The following is a 22130-nucleotide window of genomic DNA, read 5'->3' on the forward strand; positions in this document are numbered from 1 at the left end:
TTGCATTAGTCTCCTTGAGGAATACAATTTTTTCAAAAAGTGTCGGACAGAGATCCCCTCGAAGCAGGGCCGGCCCTAGCAGGTGCGGGGCTAGGGGCGAACCTTCAGTGCGGGGCCCTTCACTTAAAATATTAAACTCTATACGCCATCTATCGTCGTTATTATCGTTGTTATCACTCACACGACACAGTACTGTACTGACAAACGCAATAGCACAATAAAAATTACTGCATTATTATTCCTTTTTCATAATATTATTTTTTGTCTAGCACGGACTTAACAATATATTATATTTGAAAACGCGTTTTCAAAACTATCGTATATTATAATTTTTTCACGAAAGCGGAGCCCCCCAAAGCGCGGGGCCCTCGGCGGTCGCCCCGCCCTAAGGCCGGCCCTGCCTCGAAGTGGATATAAAGCCAGCAAGTGAAAAATCTTTCCACTGGTGAAGATAGGATTGTGTCAAATCTGATAAACAATGCGTTAATATTAGAATTCATTTTTTTCGGTACTTTCTTATCCAAACCAATCTTAATTCTTCGTCTTGGGTGACCGTATGAAAATATTAATTTGGAGCGTTTCTAGTCGTATTTCTGCACATAGGCACAATGCAGTATTTGAAGTTTTACGCTGCGACATATCGAAGAATAACTACGACACGAAACATACGGCGTAATAACCACAATATCTCCACTGTAAACTTCAATAATGTGCACGGTCAAGGTGGTTAAGAACAACACTATTGCATGAGCTGACGTCATTCAAGATGGCGGCGGTGTGAATTACGTTTTTCCTTGATGACTTGTAAGACGTATTTTAAATGCTCATAATAAAAAAATAGATGACTTTACAGCCATATTGTTATAACTTTTAGCTTGGTAATTACACCTACTTTTCGTAAAACGTCTTTACCTAAATTGGTGTTCAGAGACCTATTCCTCGCACCTTCAAATTCTCTAGTCTTGCGCAGGTATGAAGCGATCTAACGATCCATGCACTCAGGGGCGGTCTGGGCCCCTCGGCTGGGGCTCATGATTGGGCCCTCCTTACCGGGGGAGGAAAATTTTAGGAAATAGCTTGTCCGGAAATGGATATTGACGCTATTCTGGCTCTTAAAAACTTGGTTAAAGTTAAAAAAATACCAATTTCGTAAGAAAAAGTACTATGAAAAGTGAGTATTTGACAGCTTATAAAATTTATTAATGTGCTATGGTTCTATTATCTATTTATTGAATTTGTTCCTTGAAACTGCCAGGTTTACTTTTATCTCCTGACGTCTTTATTTAATTTATTTTTATACAATATTTTCACATTTATTATGTTGTAAATATAGCAGCCAATGAAAGCGTAGAATTTTATAACTGCAATAAAACTTTGGTTCAAGTAGTCTGAGTCTTTTTTATTACACCGTTCGTACCTGCTTCACGATAGACGCGACCTTTGTGGGGGCCTCTTAAGCTCGGGGCCCCCACACAGTCAAAGTTCCGCTCACCGAGGGGCTTTCCTTTAGCTTGGACCAACCTCTCTTTACTTGTTCCATATATTTTGTTCCAGGTCTTCCTTTTCCATTCTTGCCTTCCACTGGCCCTTCCACGATTGTCTTCATCGGGCCATCATGTCTCAAGATGTGGCCTATAAGGTTGTTCCGTCTTCTTATTGAGGTTTTCATGAGGCTTCCCGCTGTAAGCAGGTCTCTCTTTTGGTGGAATGCTCTCTTCGCCTGGGCTATTCTGCTGATAATTTCTTTCTTGCTTCTCCCGTCACTAGTTATCTTGCTTTCCAAATAACAGAATTCATCCACTTCTATCAGTTTTTGCCTCCCTATTTTAATGTTGGTCTTGACTTCTTCTCTTCTGCTGCATACTAAGATCTTGGTTTTCTTCGTGCTTATTTTCAGTTGATATTTACCCATTACCCTACCCATATTAACCAGAATATTTTTCAAATCCTTCTCTGTTTCTGCTATAACGGCTATGTCATCGGCAAATCTTAGCATGCTAATTTTTTCTCCATGGATATTCACTCCCAATTCCTTTTCTTTGATTTCATTAATGGCTTTTTCAATGTAAACGTTGAAAATTACGGGTGACAATGTACAGCCTTGTCGCACTCCTTTCTTAATTCTTGCTTCTTCACAGCTGGGCCCTGATTTTATCACGGCTACTTGGTTTTTGTATAAACTGTGGATGATTCTTCTGTCATTATAAAGAGCCCCAATTTCCTTTAGGATTCCAAGCATTGTGCTCCAATCCACGTAGTCAAATGCTTTCTCTAAGTCCACAAACGCAACGAATGTTGGCTTGTTCTTTTCCATTCTCTTTTCTATGAGCAGTCTTAGGGCCAATATTGCTTCCCTTGTGCCTTTGTTTTTTCTGAATCCAAATTGGTCCTCATCCAAGTACTCTTCTGCTCTTCGTTCTATTCTTCTATAGATGATCCTTGTCAGTATCTTTGATGCATGTGTAGTAAGGCTTATGGTCCTAAAATCTTCGCACTTCTCCGCTCTTTTCTTCTTAGGAATAGGGATTATAATGTTCCTCTCGAAATCCTTTGGTATCTCACCTGTCGTATACATTTCACTAATGATTTTGTATAGCTGGTTCAACGTCTTCTCTTCTGAATTTTTAATTAGTTCTGCAGGAATGTCATCAATGCCAGACGCTTTATTTATCCTGAGGTCTCTTACAGCCGCATCAAATTCCGATCTTAAAATTGGGGCTCCCATGTCATCGGCATCCACTTCCCTTTCGTTTTCGATAGCATTCGTTCTGAGGCGACTTCCTTTGTACAAATCTTCCAGATATTCCTTCCATCTCTTCCCTTTTTCTTCGTTTTCAATCAATAGTTCTCCGTTTTTGTCCCTAAGGGTATTACATCTTACGCCCCTTTCCTTAAAGTGGTTCCTCACTATCCTATAAGCGGCCTCTACTTTTCCATGTTTAAGATTGTTTTGCACGTCTTCGCAAATGCTTTTCATCCACGTTTCTCTAGCCTTCCGCGCTTTACGACATATTTCGTTCCTTATTCTCTTGTAACGATTCTGTCCTTCCTCTGTTTTCGCAGCCTTGTATTTTCTTCTTTCTTCAATGAGATCTAATACTTCCTGCGTGATCCATGGTTTTTTCATAACGACTCTTCTTTTACCAAGAACTTCCTCTGCTACCGCCTGCAGACCACTTCTAATGGTTTTCCAACTCTCTTCCATTTGTTTGTTGGTCGTATCCTCCCCTATTTTATTTTCTACAGCCTCTTTAAAAGCCAGTTGATGCTGAACCTCCCTCAATTTTTCAACCTGCCATATGTTTTTCACGGCTTTCTTCAACTTTTTAAATTTAAGGTGGCATTTCATCATTACTAAGTTATGGTCACTATCGATATCTGCCCCTGGATAACTTTTGCAGTCCTTCACCTGGTTCCTGAATCTTTGTTTCACTAGAAAGTAGTCGATTTGGAATCTTCTACGGTCTCCTGGCATCTTCCACGTTATCTTCTTCGCAGGGGATTTTTGAATAAAGTGTTGGCAACCACTAGCCTGTGCTCCGTGCAGAATTCAAGTAGCCTTTCTCCTCTTTCATTTCGGTTACCCAACCCATATTTCCCAGTTATTATTCCGTCTTGACCTTCGCCGACGACGGCGTTCCAGTCACCTAAAATAATAAGATTTTCTTCCCCTCTTACCTGCTTGATAACTTCCGCTATATCTTGGTAGACATCTTCTACTTCTTCGTCTTCATAATCTGACGTAGGCATGTAAACCTGTACCACTACAGTAGCTACGGGTTTAGTATCTATCTTCACCATTACTATCCTTTCATTAAACTGCAGATAGCTTTTAACACGCATCCCGGCGCTCTTTCTAAGCATTATGCCTACTCCAGCATTACCATTTAGCGATCCCGTGTGTATCATTCTGTAGCTTCCACTCCAAAAGTCTCCTTCCTGGGGCCACTTCATTTCGCTGGTGCCTAATACATCGAGGTTCATTCTTCGCATCTCTACCTTCAAGTTCTCTAACTTACCGCGGGTACGAAGTGATCTGACGTTCCATGTTCCTATCCGTAACATTCTATCTCGTTTGACCTATGTACCCTCTCGAGTAGTCCCCGCCCGGAGATCCGAATGGGGGACTAGTTTACCTCCGGAATATTTTACCCGAGAGAATTCCATCATGTCATTATATAAATTGAGTGGAGTAGCTGTGACTCCTCGGGATGATAATGTGGTGGTTTCCCCTTGCCTTCCACATCGCAGTACTACAGCCGTTAAAGAAAATGTTACCACGCCCGTAGTGGAATGTGTGTCGCTGTACCGACCAGTATGGTCTCCACCTTCGCACATGTGAAGAAGAGCTGCTGCCTTCTCCCCCGGTTGATGTTGGCGGCCCCCAGTCGCCAAGTCACGGTATCTTCACAGGTGTTGGTATCTTTTAAATGGTCTACCTTACCCAAAGGTAGCCCAATACCCCCTCAGAATACCGCCGCTTTTTGTCCACGACTGCTTATTCGACGAGAGAACTCGCTTATCTCGCAGCTAACCTCTATATCTAAAGGTCGACCCACCATCCGCAACCCGGTGGACGCACTCGGTGGCTTTAAGCTTAGCCGCGATTCGGAAGGGGTACAGTTAAGAATTCATCTCCTACAGAAAAGGATTTCTGGGAATTCATATTTGGAGGGGGGACTGCGTCGTCCAAATATTTTAGGGGGTTCAATTGTACACTTACGGCGGTAACACCTAATATCCGGAGGGGTTCATTTGGAGGTGTTACTTTTATGACCGCGTCTCCCAAACGAGACAATATTACGCAATGCATACAGTAAATGAATGGTAATTGCGATGTCTTGTAATGTGTCATTGGGAACTCCGAAGAGAAACATTTTAGTGGGAGTCACAAGGGGACGACAAGGGCGTAGCGGAAGGAGGGAAGCCGTGCGGAAGAGGAAGTAGAAACGGTCAATTTTCTCGGAAATTTATGAATGAATCCCAATGCCATAAAGCTTGTTTCATCAACGTGTTATCACACGAGCAGAAAAATTCATAAATTTTGCACTGATTGGCTGACGATGTACTTACATGAGTGTCTGCCAATTACAAGTGGGTGTGTGATGAGGGCCACAGTTAGTGGCTAAAGTATGTAGTTGTGGGACGTAGACGAGGCACACGGGTGCCGTTGGGTGTTCAGTGTGCGGGTGTAGGATGGGGAGCATGGACGTAAAAGCGAGGGACGAAGTGCGGCTGTGGAATGTGGTGTGGATACATAATGTGAGATCAAGGTGGAGGTGCGTGTTCGGGGACTGGGTGCTGGCCAGGTGCAGATGTGGAGAGTGGGTGCGGCACTTGGGTGTGGGATAGTGATGTGGGTGCAGCTGTAGAATGGGGGAGTGGAATGCTAATGTCAGATCAATGTTAGGATGTATGCCAGGGTGCAGGTGCAGATTGGGTGCTGATACGGATGCGGGACTTGGGTGTGGGAGCACGATAGTGGTGTGGCTGCGGAATGATGTTGTGGAGTGTGGATGTGCCGTGGCTGTATGAGAAGGGTGTGGGAAGTGGATGAGTGTGGTGGTGATGGGCGTGAAGACGACGAGATCCATGCAGCGACTCCATGTGTGGAGATATGCACCAAATATTTTCCTGCGCATGCGCATTGTGACTCTGATACGTTTCATGATCATTTCATGAGTATATTAACGAAAAATTGATCGTGTGGCCCTGGCTTAACCCTGGTTAGACCTTGCGTCGAGTACTCGACTAGGATGTAGAATTCTATGCTAAGCAGGAAGACGCGAATTAAATAAAATGGGAGGAAAAACTGCGCGATTTTTGAAGAGGGCTGCGGGCGAATGCAGTGGCTATGACAAGGATTAGGTCGTGTGCTCTTGTAAGGCTTCGCCCTCGTCTTTGATTGCTGGAGCAATTAGGCGCGGGCGCACTTGAGCGTGAGTCACAGGGGATCATTGTAGAATTGCACCACGCTCCCGGGTTCGACGGAGACGTTGAAATAAGAAAGATACGTCCTCGGATGAGTGGACGCTTTTCTCGGTAAATAAGTGGTCATTATTAAAATAGCGTCACAAATCAAATAAGAGTAATTTTATCAATGTCCTTGGCTTTCCGTATCCATTGTGAACAATTAAAATGAATTTATTAGGCGGTATTCTCCTTCTTCTCCTGCTGTCTTCAGCCGCCAATCTGAGTGAGAAAGAGGTTGCTGCTAGATTCGTGTCTTTCTCTGTGTTTATTTGTTTAACTAAGTTTATTTATGTCAATGTATACATTGCGATCGCTGTGTGCACTTTTGCAACGAGTTTAGGTGTAGCTCATTTAACTATATTGCAACACATAAGTAAGTGCTAAGCGAAACGTTAATGTGACTAAGAAACAGAGAAATCAGTGGTAATTGTTCGAAACAGTTTAATGAACATTGATAATTCATAAGCAGGAACAGCGAATGGTGTAATGCTACAATGGCTAGGGATTCACCAGTCTAAATAATTAAGGACAGACTAATAGGTTGTCCATTTAGGTGCTCAAAGTTGTTTTACTTGAATGCAGTCGATAGCGAAGAGTCTTAAATATTTTTGGAAGCATTCTTCCATGCGTTAAAGCCTGCATCTGGTACTCATCTTAAAACTCTCCCCTCGATTTTTTCACATTCCAATGACATATTTTGTATAATGTTCTTCCTACTTTGTGGCTGGTGGTCGAACCATCTGCCACGCGCCTATTGTGGTGATTTACAGGGTTGTATGCAAATAATATGCATGAAATATTATTTTCCAGGCCTGAAGCAGATGTGAGAGCCATAGTAGTTACGGACGGTGAGAGGATTCTGGGTCTAGGGGATTTAGGCGCCTATGGAATGGGAATACCTGTGGGAAAATTAGCCTTATATACTGCCTTGGCTGGCATTAAGCCCCATCAGTGTTTACCCATCACCTTAGACGTGGGAACTAATAACGAGGTGAGCAAATTTATTGTATAGTACCTTCTAACTAGCATTACTCGTCGATTGTTTGAATAAAATCTAGCTAATAAAATCAACGGATTTAGGCGTTACTTGGTGGAACGATGAGATATTCATGGTTAAATAAAAACACAGTACTATTCCACAACCTTATATTTTTGCAGACTGCAAAAATATAAGGTTGTGGAATAGTACTGTGTTTTTATTTAACCATGAAAATCTAGCTAGAATATTGTGTATCACGTCGGCTTATCCAGGGGTTTCTATGGATTGTGACGCCCCTATTGATTAAAGAAAAGGAAGCATCTTTAAAATGTGATTCAAAACTATTACGTGAAATTACTAATGGAATTTCAGGGGCGATAAATCGTAACAAATGGGCACTTCAAGCAGTACAATGTTTTCCGTCTCAGACCTGCCGTTTTACTTGGAATGGGTATGGAATAGCTCCCACAATAGGGTGGTTTCCTATTATTTTTTTATTGCCTAAATCGAAAGATTATAACTCCTGGAGTACGTACTTCACGCTTTTAGATTTTTAAATGACGATATATATTTTTCGCAATTAAATGAAAAGTGAAAATTTTCAAGCGCGCGAAAACGTGACGCCTAAGTATGAATGCCGGGAAAACTCCGTGTGACGTCGTTCTGGTTCCCGCTGCTGCAAGTGAGGTGACCTTGGGGCGAGGCTCTGAGCGCTGATACGACGCAGGATGCTAGCAGGTAGCAGAGTACCATGCTAGCTGGTAGCGCTTGGCTTAAATAAGGATTATTAATACGTTATCAAACGAAGAAAACTGTCCGACATTAGCCAGTTTTAATAGGTGATTATTAAGACATATTTCCCTGAGCTCTGTGCCTCATGCATGCATTGGTAATCTCAGACGATGTAAAACTCCTATCTACTCGTATAGAAACTAGGTCCTTGTGACGTTACGTGGAGTGGCATCGCATGGACGCCAATCTGGTCTTTTTCAAATGAGGATAAAATTTGACCCTTGCCATTCGTCTAAACCGGTATTTCTAAAACCAAATAATTTGTGTATTATGAATACACTAATGTTGGGTAATGAATCGCAATCAATGCCTTTCGTTTTCTTTGATGAAGGAAACTACCCTGTTGGTGATGGTGCTTCTAGATCAGCCTATGGTGGGGCATATTTAGGTATTTGTGAAAGCATGACCCCGAAACACTCGCTTTTCAACTCAAGCCCCGAAAATGTTGCCCGGCAATTCCAACCACTCGATGTGCACAGACCCCTCTTTGCGCTGCTGGCCGCCGGGAATATCGCAAGCGGAGGCCGATGGTATTCCAGTGAATGAATCGAGTACGTTTTTAAAATGCGCCACTTTCGTCTCTATAGGGGATTGGCTTGCGTATTAACTTAACATATTGACCCTCGTTGGCTGTGCGAAAGGGGCCACGTGCTGATTAATTGGCCCAACAATTTACAATAAAAATTGTTGAATTTGTATGTTAAAATATAATATTCAATCCCATTATTTATTGTGGTTTTAAGTCCTTAACTTATGTACTGCGTTAGGAAAATGTAGATTTATTAAATAAAATTAAGTGCTGGGAGTAATTATGAAGATGAAAATTTGCAAACAATAGTGGATTTAAAATGGATAAGTTGTAAAACGAATTGTGCTCGGCAAAAGTTGTTTACTTCTGTGAATATTACTGATGTGAATTTTTTACACTTCTTCTAAAATTATCTGTTATAAGTTTCAAAATTTCGACAAAAATCAACATGTTTTTTTTCGACCAGTGAGACCTTATTTATGGTGAAGAGACATCAATTGTTATTGAAACTTCAGTATACCATTTATGTGACCATTTTGATCGTTTGGATGGTTGAGAACACAAAGGCTGGCATCGCCAATCCGCGCTCCATCGTGGAATGTGATAGTTAAAAAATGATGCGTATTTGTCCGTTTTGAATCCAACGCATGCTTTCTGAGCTATGCGCGACGAAAAATCGACGTCCTTGACCTTTTCACAGGTATGTTGATGATGTCACGAACTCAATGGCGAGTGGATCACCGCCTCTTGTCTCCTGCTCGCAGCTCCTTGTGCATTGGCCTCTCGTAGTTCGTTGCTGTGCTCACCCCCCGTGAGCGATTACTTTCCTCAAAATGAGCGGTTCTCCCTGAACTAGTTAATGAACCAGAATTTCGATGACGTCTCCAACTCAGGAAAAGTGGGCGGCAGATTTCGCTCTTTGTTACTTTAAACTTTTAAAGGACGGAATAGGGAGGATTTTTTCCTCCCAACTTATCTTCCCCTATCCAGCTATCGAATCTATTTAATGGACAGCGATTTCAGATCCTAATGTGCGACCCCGTTGTTGACAAGGGTTTTTATTTGTACGCTGAAAATTTCATTCATTTTTAACGAGAAATATTTCGCGATGAAAGACAAAGTATGATTGATGGGGAGCTGATTGATGCGTTCCTTTCATTGCATATCTCGAATTTGTTGCCGCGGCTGCTCTGGACCAAAACAAAACTCTCAGAGGTAATTTGTGGAAATGAAAATTCGTGATGCGGGTTGCTCACTACCCTCTCATCCCGATTCTTTGGTAGCCATCTAACCAGTGGCGTAGCCAGGGGGGTCTGGGAAGTCTGGAGCCCCCCCCCCCCCCGAAATATAAAAACACAATTATTCTCCTTCACAAAAGAAATATTGATAAATCATGAATTTACAAAATATTTCTTCAACAAATGAAGTTTTTTCGATTACGAAGAGTTAAAATTAGTTTAAAACCCTAATTAGTATCCTGTTTTTCAAATATTTTCCCTCCTTGCTTTGGACCCCTCCGAACGAAATTTCTAGATAACCAAAGAAAAATGGGTATAAAACTGTCTTCATGAGGTTGCAATGCCTATAATCATCACAGCTGATGTCTCTTCATGTGAAAATATGGTCACCCTAGTATGAAGAAAATATTGTTTTTATGATGGAATTTCAAAACTTTGGAGTAAATATTCCAACAGAACATATCATATGAATTGGAACAAAATCATATCTTTAACATTGATGAGAGCAGGCAACATTTTGAGAATGTTAAAATTTGCTTTGAGAGGTAGTTAGAAATTTGAGACACCCAAGATCTCACCCTGGATATCGCTTTTTATTAAACTGTTACCTTTACTGGTTGTCTTTTATTAACAAAATGCTGTTTTCAAAGTTGTGATATAATATACCGGGCAGTGGCTAAATACATTCACAGATGTATTGAAGTGTCAATTATTGCTTATGTCTCTTCACTGATATACAATCTCAGTGGCCATAATAATTAATGAGTATGTTGTTGGTTTTTATGAAAATTTAGTGTCTTTCATGGTTTTATAAGCATTAGTTGGCAGCATTGAAAAGTTTTGTTTAGAAATTATCAAAAAATAATTAAAACTTTCTGTTAAAGGTGATTATATATCATGTTGAAATAAACACTTGCAATTTTCCACGATCATAAAATTCATTCCCACCTAGTTTTTGATGTTACTACAGTGAGTCCTCGTTCTACGTCACTCCGTTTAACGTCATTTCGCTATCATCATCATCATTAGTCAACAATCCTAAGATTGGTTTGACGCAGCTCTCCATTTCTCTCTCCTATCCGCTAATCTCTTCATAGCTACATATTTATTCTCTTTTACATCCTTTATAACCTGTCCTATATAACTCATTCGGGGCCGTCCCTTGCCCTTTTTCCCTTCCACTTGTCCTTCAACGATTGTCTTCATCAGACCATCGTGCCTCAAAATGTGGCCAACTAAGTTGTCCCTTCTTCTGCTTAATGTTTTTAGGAGGCTTCTCTTTTCTCCTACTCTCCGTAGCACTTCCTGGTTACTCACACGGTCAATCCATTTTATCTTCATCATTCTTGGGTAGCACCACATTTCGAATGCTTCCACTCTTGACTTCTCTGCTGCTGTCAACGTCCAAGCCTCGCTTCCATAGAGAAACATACTCCATATGTAGCATCTGATGAATTGTTTCCTTACTTCTATGCTGGTATTTTCAGCTGTAAGAAGATTCTTCTTTTTGTAGAAAGCCCTCTTCGCCTGCGCTATTCTACTGTGTATTTCTTTCTTGCTCCGTCCATCGCTGGTAATTCGGCTTCCCAGGTAAGAGAACTCGTTCACCTCTTCAAGCTTATGCTGTCCTAGGTTGATGTTTGTTTTAGCCTCCTCTCTTTTGCTGCAAACTAATATCTTAGTCTTCTTTCGTTTATTTCGCTATAACGTCACGACAATTTTGAGATCGTCATTCGTTTATCGCACCTTCGCTTCGCGATAACAAGTCTTTTAAATTTCGCTCGAGAAAAAACGCGAAGCGGCGGGCGTTGCAGGTTGTTCGTTTTGTGGGCGGTAATACAGTCAGTCTAAACGAAGTGTTAAACGGCGTGTTTATTGTTAATTGCGATTACGGTTTTAGCAAATTTTCTGCAAAATGAATTCTTAGGTAGGTGCGCAAGGATTTACTTGACATAATGGTTTTCAGGAGCCTAAAATGTGATTTCGAGGCATTTTTCCGTGTAGAACTCGGAGTTTTTGTCGTCACTTTTTTCACCGTGTTCACAATAATTTTGGTTCCTGTAACTGCGACGATGTTTCAGCGATGATGATGCCCAGGCGACGCTCGCCCGGGCGACCACCATAGCGAAGCCGAAAAGCAAATGCGGGAAGATACAATAATGGAGAAGGATTTACGTCACTGCTGCTATTGTCGTCGATGAAGACAGGAACTCGTATTTATGCCATAGTTTGGCATTCCCATCGTAAAAAATGCCCCAGATATGATACGCTAAAATTTTTTCGTATAGGAATTGTGAGGTTCCGGAGCCGATATTCACTTTTTACATAGTTTCTTATGGGATATTATGTTTCGATTAACGTCATTTTGTTTATCGTCACATTTTTCAGGAACGGTAAGTGACGTTAAACGAGGACTCACTGTACATCATCTTCAAGGTACACCATTTTGTACCTTGAAGGTGATGTAATCACATTGAAACCTCGGTTGGAATTAATTTTATTATCATGGAAAATTGCAAGTGTTTATTTCCATATGGAAAAATTCCACTACTTCTTGCTCGGATCTTCAGAGGTTATATTTCAATTTTTTAATCATGAATGTTGAAGGTATGCTAAGGAAAATGTACAACTGGAGAAGTGCAGTTTTGAGGAGATAATAGGGAAATTGCATACTTTTTATAAACAGTATGCTGAAATACTACAGTAAACACTTAGTACCGCAATATACTTTTTTCCGCCTAAAATTCAGTTTATACACTAGAAAATGACTCTCAAAAGTCTCCCGAGTTTCTAGGGCTAAAAAATACCGCCCCCACTAATCTTAGGCCGTGACGTCATAGTTCAGTAGGAGTCCAAGATCCAAGCCCAGTAACTGAAGGTTTGGAAGAGCCACGTTGCGTTTAAAGAAGAACATGGCTGAAATAAGGAAAAATTACAAGTGGTGCATTGTTCCTCTGTGCAATAACACCCCAGAAAAAAGTTTCGTCTGCATTCCCACGGAGGAAATTAGAAGAAAAGCCTCGATGCATGCCGTCTGTCGGGATGAGCGTTATCAGCTGCCAGCCAATCACCGGGCGTTTTCGATTCTCACTTGCATTTGAAAATTCTCGTTAACTTTGATGCATTAAATATCGCAAACCACGTCATAAAATAATAAAAATACTTTCACCGAGGTATACAAACATATATTTTTATATAATTTTGGGGCTATTGATTATATCTGAAATATATGCAAGTTCCCTATTACTCATCTTCAGGTTATTAGGAAGATTTATGTACGTTCTAAACTCTGGCATTTATTAAAATTGTTTCAGGAGCTGTTAAAGGACCCTCTCTACATTGGCCTAAGGCAAAAGAGAGTCACGGGAAAAGATTATGATGAATTTATCGATGAATTCATGGATGCAGTGGTAAGGCGATATGGGCAGAACACCCTCATTCAGTTTGAAGACTTTGGGAATCATAATGCTTTCAGATTTTTGGATAAGTACCGAGATCAGTATTGTACCTTCAATGATGACATCCAGGGGACAGCATCTGTTGCTCTGGCTGGACTGTTGGCTTCCTTGAGAATTACCAAGACTCGTCTTGCAGACCATACTATTTTGTTCCAAGGTGCTGGAGAGGTCAGTATCACTTATCACCAGAAAATTGAATTTAATGGAGATGGGTCCATTCAGTTCTCAGTTCTACTGGTTGTTGAACTGAGAACTGAAACCAAAGCCTTAATGAATCGGTGCTGAAATAAAACCCAAATGGAAATTTTTTTGTGAGCCTAAAGCGTGAAGCAGACTCTTAAGTAGAGTGATCTTGTGGATCCAATCACTTGTGATATGACTTGATGTGTTACTTTAAGTTGTAGACCCATTGTAACCTAGATAAAAATCATTCATAATTGTTGTAAATGAAATGATAAAAATTTTACATGCATAAGAGCTAAAACCAAGGACTGGGACGGATAATCATTTCTAGGAACCAAATGGGAATCAGAACCGATATGAAAGATTTATCAATATTATGGTTTTTGCCTGGTTGGAATTAGTGCCAGAAGGTACAAAAATTACTATTTCAGTCATGCCAAAAGAAGGAAATAACTGAAGTATTTTCAAAAGTCTTAACCGTGTTTACATAGTGAATGCTTACTTGCAAGTGGAGTGATAAATGAATGAATGGACGTAGAGAAGAGGCTAACATCCAATATTTATGCAGGCATCCATTGGAATTGCTAATTTGTGCGTCATGGCCATGAACTCTGAGGGTCTTTCCAAGGAAGAGGCCTTATCAAGGATTTGGATGGTTGATTCTCGAGGCCTCATAGTCAAGAATCGCCCTGAAGGAGGCATATCAGGCATGTATCAATTTCTGCTTTTTTATCGTAGAGCAGAATCAGGGGAGCTGCGTGGGGAGTGTGCTTGGGGAGCTGCTTTCTTGGGGTTGAACCCCAGATGGAATCTTTTGACTCCCCTGAAATAAATCTTTGGAGTGCAACGTGGCCCAGGGAAAGGAACTGGTCCTCCTACCCTGAATGCATGAAATTTAAAGACCTGTGGCTTGGTCTTGGGTGAGCTCTACCCTCATCTATCAAAACAAACCTTTAGTTTGAACCACTGAATATAAGTGACTGCAGGTGACCCAGGGGGTCCGCGACTTTTTGAAATAATGAAAATTAAGCAATAGAGACATGCAGTGATACACCGTTGTATGTGTTTTTATTTAACCTTTTGAATATCATGGAGTGCCGTTATTTAAAATAAGCTGGACAAAGTGTAAATTGGTCTTGGTCTTCCTACTCTTATCGATCCATCATTTCAAGTTATTGCCAAGCATCATTAGCGTCAGTAAATTTGAGAGTTAGAGAGAAGCAAACTGACTTTGTCAAAAATTTCTTGTCAAAAAAAGTCGATGGGGTCGGGTACTCCTCCCAAGTGAGAATCTGCACATGCCACAGCCTCTGTTTTTAAATACCAGAGTATTAATGTGCAAATTAAATCAAGGGTTTTGCTTGATTAGGGTGAGTAAAATAGAAGTTGAACTTAAAGCCTGGGTGAAATCATAGGACATTGTCATGCAAAGTGTTTCAGTAGTGGACTCTTTGAGAAAAGGAACAATTTGTGGCATGTTTTTTCTTATATTTTCAAGTCCAAGGGTATTAATATGCTTGATCTGTTATGTTCCATAGGCCAAAAACAGCAATTTGCCAAAGAACATCCTCCTGTGAAAACCCTTGAAGAAGCTGTGGAGACACTGAAACCCACTGTACTAATTGGTAAGTAGAGAATTTCCTAATGAATTTGTGCCTCGTCTCTCTTAAGTTGTTGAGATTGTGTGCACCATGAGTTAGGGCTATGCGGGCAAATGAAAATTCAAATCAAGTCTCGTTTAACCCTTAGAGTGCAGGAATGTTTTTATACGTTTTGCACGCTGACTGCGGCATTGACCCAAAATTCTTATTGCAACCAGGATATTTTGCACTTGGACACTTTCCCTCACCATAAGCATCGCTGAGGGGCATAACGCTACCACCCCAGCCCTCGTGATAGGGGGTGCCTCCTGCACAGGAGGTCATTTCTGCACTAGCTGGGAGCTACAATCGTGAACTCCCAAAGCCTTAGGGTTAAGGAAAAAACTTCACCACTTCTTCAAAACACAAGTCAAGCCAAGTTTTCAAATGCAAAAGCAGCGGTTGATAAAGGAACTGTTTGTCACAAGATGATCAGCTATTTTAATTTCTGCGAAAACAGTATGCCAGTTATTCCTGGTATTATAATATATTATTCTGGCCAGTAATTTAATTATTCTTTTGCCTTATCCCAGATAGCACAAAGTAACAGAGTTATCCGTTTCTTATGGTTTTCATTTGGAAAAAATTGATAAGCAGCTTATTGTTAGCTAAGGGACTTATACAAGGCAAGGACAAGATTTAACGGAAGAATAGGTAAGCAATGCTGTCAAACATCCTCAGGTTAACATAAGTCGTTTCTGTTGGAGTGCCAAAGGTGGCAGAACAACGCACTACACATGCTACGCTGCTCAGCCAGACATGAATTTAAAGCCTACTGGTGAAATTCAGTGAGAACAGAAATTCAGCGAGTCTTTCTAAGAGCTGAACAACTGATAATAGATTTTCCGGTAAATAGAAAAAAGAATTAACAACTACAAGTGACTGGCTGGTAAAGATGCAACGCATAAATATGTACACATACTTTTTATTTGTGGTGGAAAGAAAAAAATAACATCCTGGAATATAGAATGCATGATCCCTATATCAGCAATTTTGTATGCTAACCATTACACCGTGGATTCTGTTTATAATATGAGGGCTAGGTACCACTTTAAACCCAATTTCATAGAAAACCTTGGCTGCTCTATGCATGGAACTAACTGAAATTATTTAAGGCCCACACAGTCTAGCATTTATGAATTATAATTTAATATCTGATAACCCAATTAATAAAATATACATATTAATGATTCCTTTCCGGCATTTTTTCATTTTACGTTGTTAGGTATTCATGTGAAACGATGTGTTTTTCTTTCAACCGCGTTTTCACCATCATTTCATAAATATGAATTATTTTCAAATTATGGCCTTCTTGTACATAAATGCCTTAATCAATGCTCAAAAACAATGGAATAATAACAACATCTACAGAAGTGCTGAAAGTTTGGCCTCCATGTTGTCATTACTCTGGATGGTTGTCGGCCTGGCCATAAGAGACCCATAAAAAATGCCAACAAGCTTACTTACAAGTGCCTTCCTTATTTCTTCCTTTCATCTTATCTCAATGACTTGTAATGTACTGTCTGTGATTTCCAGTAATGAAGCACCCTCTTTTTGCTAAAACATCTTTTGCTTTTTTGTAATGCAACAAAAAACAAAGTAAAAACAAAAAAAATCTTTTTGCTTTTAAGTTAAAAATTTGATGTTTGTACAACTCTTATCATTAGGGACAGAATTTTCTCACATACCACAGGAACCTATATATGTAATTTATTTGTTATGTGCCAGGAATCGCTGAGATTGGTGGCCAATGATTATAAAAAAAGTTCATTTTTTGGGGAAAAAGTCATTTTTCGAAGTCATTTTACTAGATTCATTACCCAAAAAGCAAGGTGTGCATCTTACACAAGGGGGTGTGGTACATGAGAGTATATGGTAGGTATTAGGATTTGATGTTATGAGTCGTCTCAATCTTGAAAAGAAAAAAAAGGCAAGCCAAGGGATTAAAGTGACTGTTTTGTTGGCAATATCTGACTTTAACTCAACAATGAAGAGTTAATTATGTAGATCTGCAGCTTAGGATGATCCTTGATGGGAAATCCAATATCTGTAACCTATAACATAGGATCTATAACACATGAGTCCTTACTGAACTGTTACAGTGATCTGGTAATTCTTGGCATAATATGACTGTCCGTTTCCTGTCTTTGATGTAACCAACTCTTAAACTATTTTATTGAACACCTTATTAACATTGTGTGTTAGTGGAAAATGAGACTCCATGCATCAATGGGTCAATTTGTTGTTTTGGTCCATGGCCAAGCTAAAGGGTGGGGGGAGTAATTTCATCTTGTGCCCCCATTGTAAGTGGGCACTGGAGCGAATCGCAAACAAGAATTTCTTAAAGGTGAGGCAAAGGCAATTTTGCCTCAAAACCACAAATGATCATCTGAGTGGCCCTTGTGGGAGTGGCACTAATGATCATCTGAGTGGCAGGTGTTGTATGTAGGGAATATCATCATTTAATGCAATTAGAATGAAATCTATATGGCATTTGTTTCAAGCAATTGGTTCTCACCTGAAAAAATGTATTGGTCCATCATTGCTGTTAACTCCCTCAGGAAACTTAATTTAAATAAAATTAGGCAAAGTGGTTGCCTTAGTGGCTGAGATTTTGAATTTTCTGTCATCTCTAACTGTATCTATTTTAACTTGCAGGTGCAGCAGCTGTTGGTGGAGCATTTACCACAAAGATTTTGCAGAAAATGGCAACATTTTCCAAAAATCCTGTGATTTTTGCTTTGAGCAACCCCACACACAAAGCAGAATGCACTGCTGAAGATGCATACAAGCACACAAATGTATGAATTTGTTTCTTAAAATTTTAATAATAGTTTTAGTTGTTTGGCATTTTAAAATTATTCCTTCTATCCAAATATATGGTTGTCAAATTTTATGGCTATTAAAACTAGGCATTGCATGTATTATGTGGGTTGTATTCCCAGAAACTCTTGATATCTCTTTTTACTTTTGATCTGGAATTTTTTCATAATAAAGTACTATGGAAATTATTTTGGCGGACTGTAACTCAATTTGTCAATGATAATTTGTTTTCATATCTGGAGGAAAATCATTCTTTGTTGTGAACATCTATTTTTCAACAGCAGGGGGTGCATGTTGGATGAAAATTTTGAAAAAAGATTTTATTCAAGTGAAGTCATTTTTTAGCAAATTTTAGGATTAATTTTTCTTGGATGTGCAGTTCTTCCTTTTACCGATTTCCATTGGACTAGTTCTGCAAGATGTCACTAAACAAGACATCCTTATTAAATTATATTTTTCCGACTGGGAATGGTATTTTTTATGTAATGGCAGAGTAAAATAACTTGTGTATGCATGCCTACTTTCATGTTATTCATATTCCCCTGACATTTATTTGTAACATGTGATAGTGGCCAATGTTGATGTTTTGTAATTCTGTTCCCTGCAGGGCACTTGCATATTTGCCAGTGGATCACCATTCCCACCTGTAGAATTTGGAGGAAAGACCTTCAACCCTGGACAAGGAAATAACGCTTATATATTCCCAGGTGTTGCCCTTGGAGTGATCTGTACAGGAATTCACCACATCCATGAGGAAGTGTTCCTCATTGCTGCCGAGGTATTTACCATGTTATGGAGATACATAGTTTTCACAAGTTCTCCCTGTCGTTTGGCATACAAACTAGGTACCCATAGTAAAAGAGTTATCTGTCTCTTATGGTTTTCCTAAGGAAAAACATGAAAGGCAGCTTATTGTAAGCTAAGGGGCTTATCCCAGATAACACGGCATTTGTATTACATCTGTATTACATCAATAATACACAAAAAATACGTGACCAAATACATATGTATAAGATGGAATACGATCGTATTACATCGGTATATTTCACGTAGAAGTGGTTCAAAAGTCCCTATGGATGTATGTATTCGTGCGTATTACAAATTGGAAATCTGAATACCCATACATGAATTATACATATGTATACAATGGAATACAATCGTATTACGTCTGTATATTTCACGTAAAAGTGGCTCAAAAGTCCCTCAGGATGTATGTATACATGCGTATTACAAATTGGAAATCTGTATATCCTTACATGTAATATACATATGTATCTGCAGGCCCTCGTACACGAATTATACATATTGATTTTCTGACCCACATCCACTTGATATCAATATGGATCAAACGGATGAATAAATATAAGGAAACCAGAACATCCAGATAATAAAACATTTATTCAAAGAGAAAAATAAAATAATACACACAAATAACAAGTGTGGCCATGAATATTGCTAACAAGCATTAAGGGTCAGCAAACAGTAGGTGAAACTTCGTTTAAAAAATGGCACAAAGATAAATCAAGTACAAACAATGGTTTGAGTTGGAAAATAGAAAAAAATGTTAGCACGGAACAAGCGTTGTAACCCATTGCACAAGAAGAAATCTGAATTCAGGAAACCAACTCTGCACAATTAGCCACTTTCTGAAAGGAGAAAAGAAGAAGTCAAGTTTAAAAGTCATGCAAAAATATATCTTTTTGTAAGAACTGAATAGGAGCTCAAGGCCTTTCAATTTTTTTTTTCAATTCATATAGGCAGTCAGTATTCTGTGAAGTCTGTAATTTTAGTACTAATTCTGTATTCTGAATGCAAATGAAAGTTTGGCTTCTCTGCTAGATTCCAGACATAAGTTTTAAAATTTTTCATTTACCAATTATGTCGAGGTCCCAGCTAGCACAGATTTGACCTTGTCCTTTGAGAAATCAGATATTTTGGGGATATGCTTTCATTTTACAAAATTAATAGCCTTTCTCTTAAGAAGAATGAGAAATATGAGAAAAGATCATATGACTACTTTTAAATATAAATTAACTAGGAAAACGTGAATCCATTGGTATGCTTATTTAGTACATGATACTAATATATTAGTACCATGATTTAGTAGCGGATGACTCACACAGAAAAAATATAAACTTGTGATATCAAATTTTCAAACAAATAAATTTCATACATAACCGATAATTTTAGGCTTAACTTTAAGAAACCTCTCCATTATGGTTTTAAAAAATTTTTCCCTCAAAGCTTACCTCGGTATTAACAATTCCACCTGGTCTTCTGGCTTTGCTTCGTCGTCTTTTCCGTAATCCATTCTCCTCTTGTCCAGGCCAAGCTATTTACATCGTCGCCTGCTGGGTATGCGCGAAAGAGCATGAAAAGAAAATTATAATTAATTAATTTGGCCCGTATGCACCTTTTTCTTACATATAATGACAAACTTTCGCATGAAAGTTACGTATTTATCTTGTGTTAATAATAATGACGAAATGCACCTTGATTGACTGCATTTCAAGATGAAAGTAATATTACATTTTGCTTTAAGGGAACCGATATTACACGACCAATACTTCTTGTTCGTTAAATAATTAGAAGCAGAGGGCAAAACCGCTCGGAACCTCGAGGAATCTATTAGTGACAAGGCTACGCTGATAAGTCTACGGTCAAAGATGTTATGACTGAAGCATATATGCTATCCTATTGGATAACTAGGAATGCAAGAACTACAATACAGTAGGTTGTGGTAATAAACAGCGATAAAACAACTTACACGTGAACGACAACATTCCTTAAACAATTTTTTCTGCTCTTAACTAAGAGAAGAAAAAAAAAGTAACTTCAGCCGCGAAGCACGGAATTACTATACGATGCATAATCTATTAATTTATACGTACAAGATTGACATTACTATGTTTTACCATATAACTTCAATGGACACCAGTCTCCTCGATACATAACTCAACAAAAAAGGAAAACAATAGCCAAACATAAACAAAATAATTACCTCTATTGGCGCAATGTGGTCAACACATTGCGCCAATAGTTGTATCCAAATATACTCAAATAACATAATTAATGTAGTCTATGTAGGCGTACAATACAATAAAAGATAAATCATACCTTACCTTAATAATCCATTGACAGGAAACTGCTGGAGCTGGCTTGCACGAATCGCAATAACGTGTGGGATTGAAGCACATTTCCAGCAAAACATAGCTTCGGGTTGAGCACACCATCCACACGCACCGGTTATCGAGGATTTAAACACTATGTCAATTCTTCCAATAAGTATAATAATACAAACAAATATAAAATTAACCATACATCAGAAGCTAGTTAATAACGGATTTCCTTTTGTTTATTAGCTTAGATGCCGGAGTTCCTCCAACAGCACGTCCTCGTAGTCTCGAACGAAATGCCGAGGTTTACTGTCAACGAGATTATAACTGCATCACTCCCACGCTCCCACTCACTTCCCTAGCGACAGTGAGCCGCGGAATTGAGAATTTAATTTTTTGTCTAAACAGTTACATTAAAATATTGTTTAAAAAATTAAACTTCGCTTTTACTTTTGATCTGTGCAAGTACTATGTTTTGTATTTTTCATGTATTGTGAACCATTTTTCCATGTGTATATTTCGCGGATAGAAACTGAATTTTACATATGTAATACGTCTGTATTTCGCATGCATTTACAAATTAACATAAATAGCCGCCATCTTTACTACCCTTGCTCACATCGACCAGTATATGATTTATTTTTAAGCTTTCTGGGCATAAATTCGAATGGATGAATGATCATTAAAATAAGGAAATCTGCCGTTTGCTGTGAACATATTATTCCTGGAAAAAATGTTTATGAACATTTCGCAAGACGCCACGAAAATCTACCTCCCAAGTATTACATGAAATATACATAATGTATATTTTGTGTATTTTTTACCACATTTACATATGTATTTCCTCTGTATTCATACATATGTAAAAGTGGTACGTGTTACACGATAAATACATTTGTATTTTTGTGTATTTTTGACCACATTTACATAAGTATCCAAATTTCAAAAATACACAAAAAATACAAATGTATTTATCGTGTAACAAGTGCCACTTTTACATATGTATGAATACAAAGGAAATACATTCAATAATACATATGTACTACAGATGTAATACATAACAAAAATATATATGTATGTGACCCATGAAAATACAATATATATACATATGTATATCCAAATGTGTGTTGTTGGGGATACAAGGCAAGGATAAAATTTTAGGGAAGATAAATTCTTAACCATTAGGTTTCATAGTTTTATCAGCCTAATTTCTGCCTTGGTGAAATTTTCTTAGAATTGAAATAACGGTACACCAAGAGTGTAGAATTGTGGTTCCTATTTGAAATTGAATTTTTGAGAATCGTGAGTGAATTTAGTACTTCATGGAACACTTTCCGTGTGCAGATTTTGGGTCCATTTTGTGTACAGATATGCATAGCACACTTTAAAGATTCAAAAG

At 38.9% G+C, this 22130-nt stretch overlaps 1 protein-coding gene across 3 annotated transcripts in view; it reads left to right on the forward strand.

Annotated features, from left to right (window-relative positions):
- The window catches only part of LOC124171907 (NADP-dependent malic enzyme-like), a 195425-nt gene that overhangs the window by 140620 nt on the left and 32675 nt on the right, over positions 1–22130 (forward strand). For all 3 annotated transcript variants that reach the window (XM_046551316.1, XM_046551314.1, XM_046551315.1), the window contains exons 5-10: positions 6784–6964; positions 12826–13137; positions 13721–13859; positions 14691–14777; positions 17451–17593; positions 18223–18393. In XM_046551316.1, coding sequence (XP_046407272.1) covers positions 6784–6964; positions 12826–13137; positions 13721–13859; positions 14691–14777; positions 17451–17593; positions 18223–18393 — 1033 coding nt within the window. The remainder of the gene's footprint in view (positions 1–6783; positions 6965–12825; positions 13138–13720; positions 13860–14690; positions 14778–17450; positions 17594–18222; positions 18394–22130) is intronic.

Source organism: Ischnura elegans, chromosome X (assembly GCF_921293095.1).
Source record: "Ischnura elegans chromosome X, ioIscEleg1.1, whole genome shotgun sequence".
Lineage (NCBI taxonomy): Eukaryota > Metazoa > Arthropoda > Insecta > Odonata > Coenagrionidae > Ischnura > Ischnura elegans.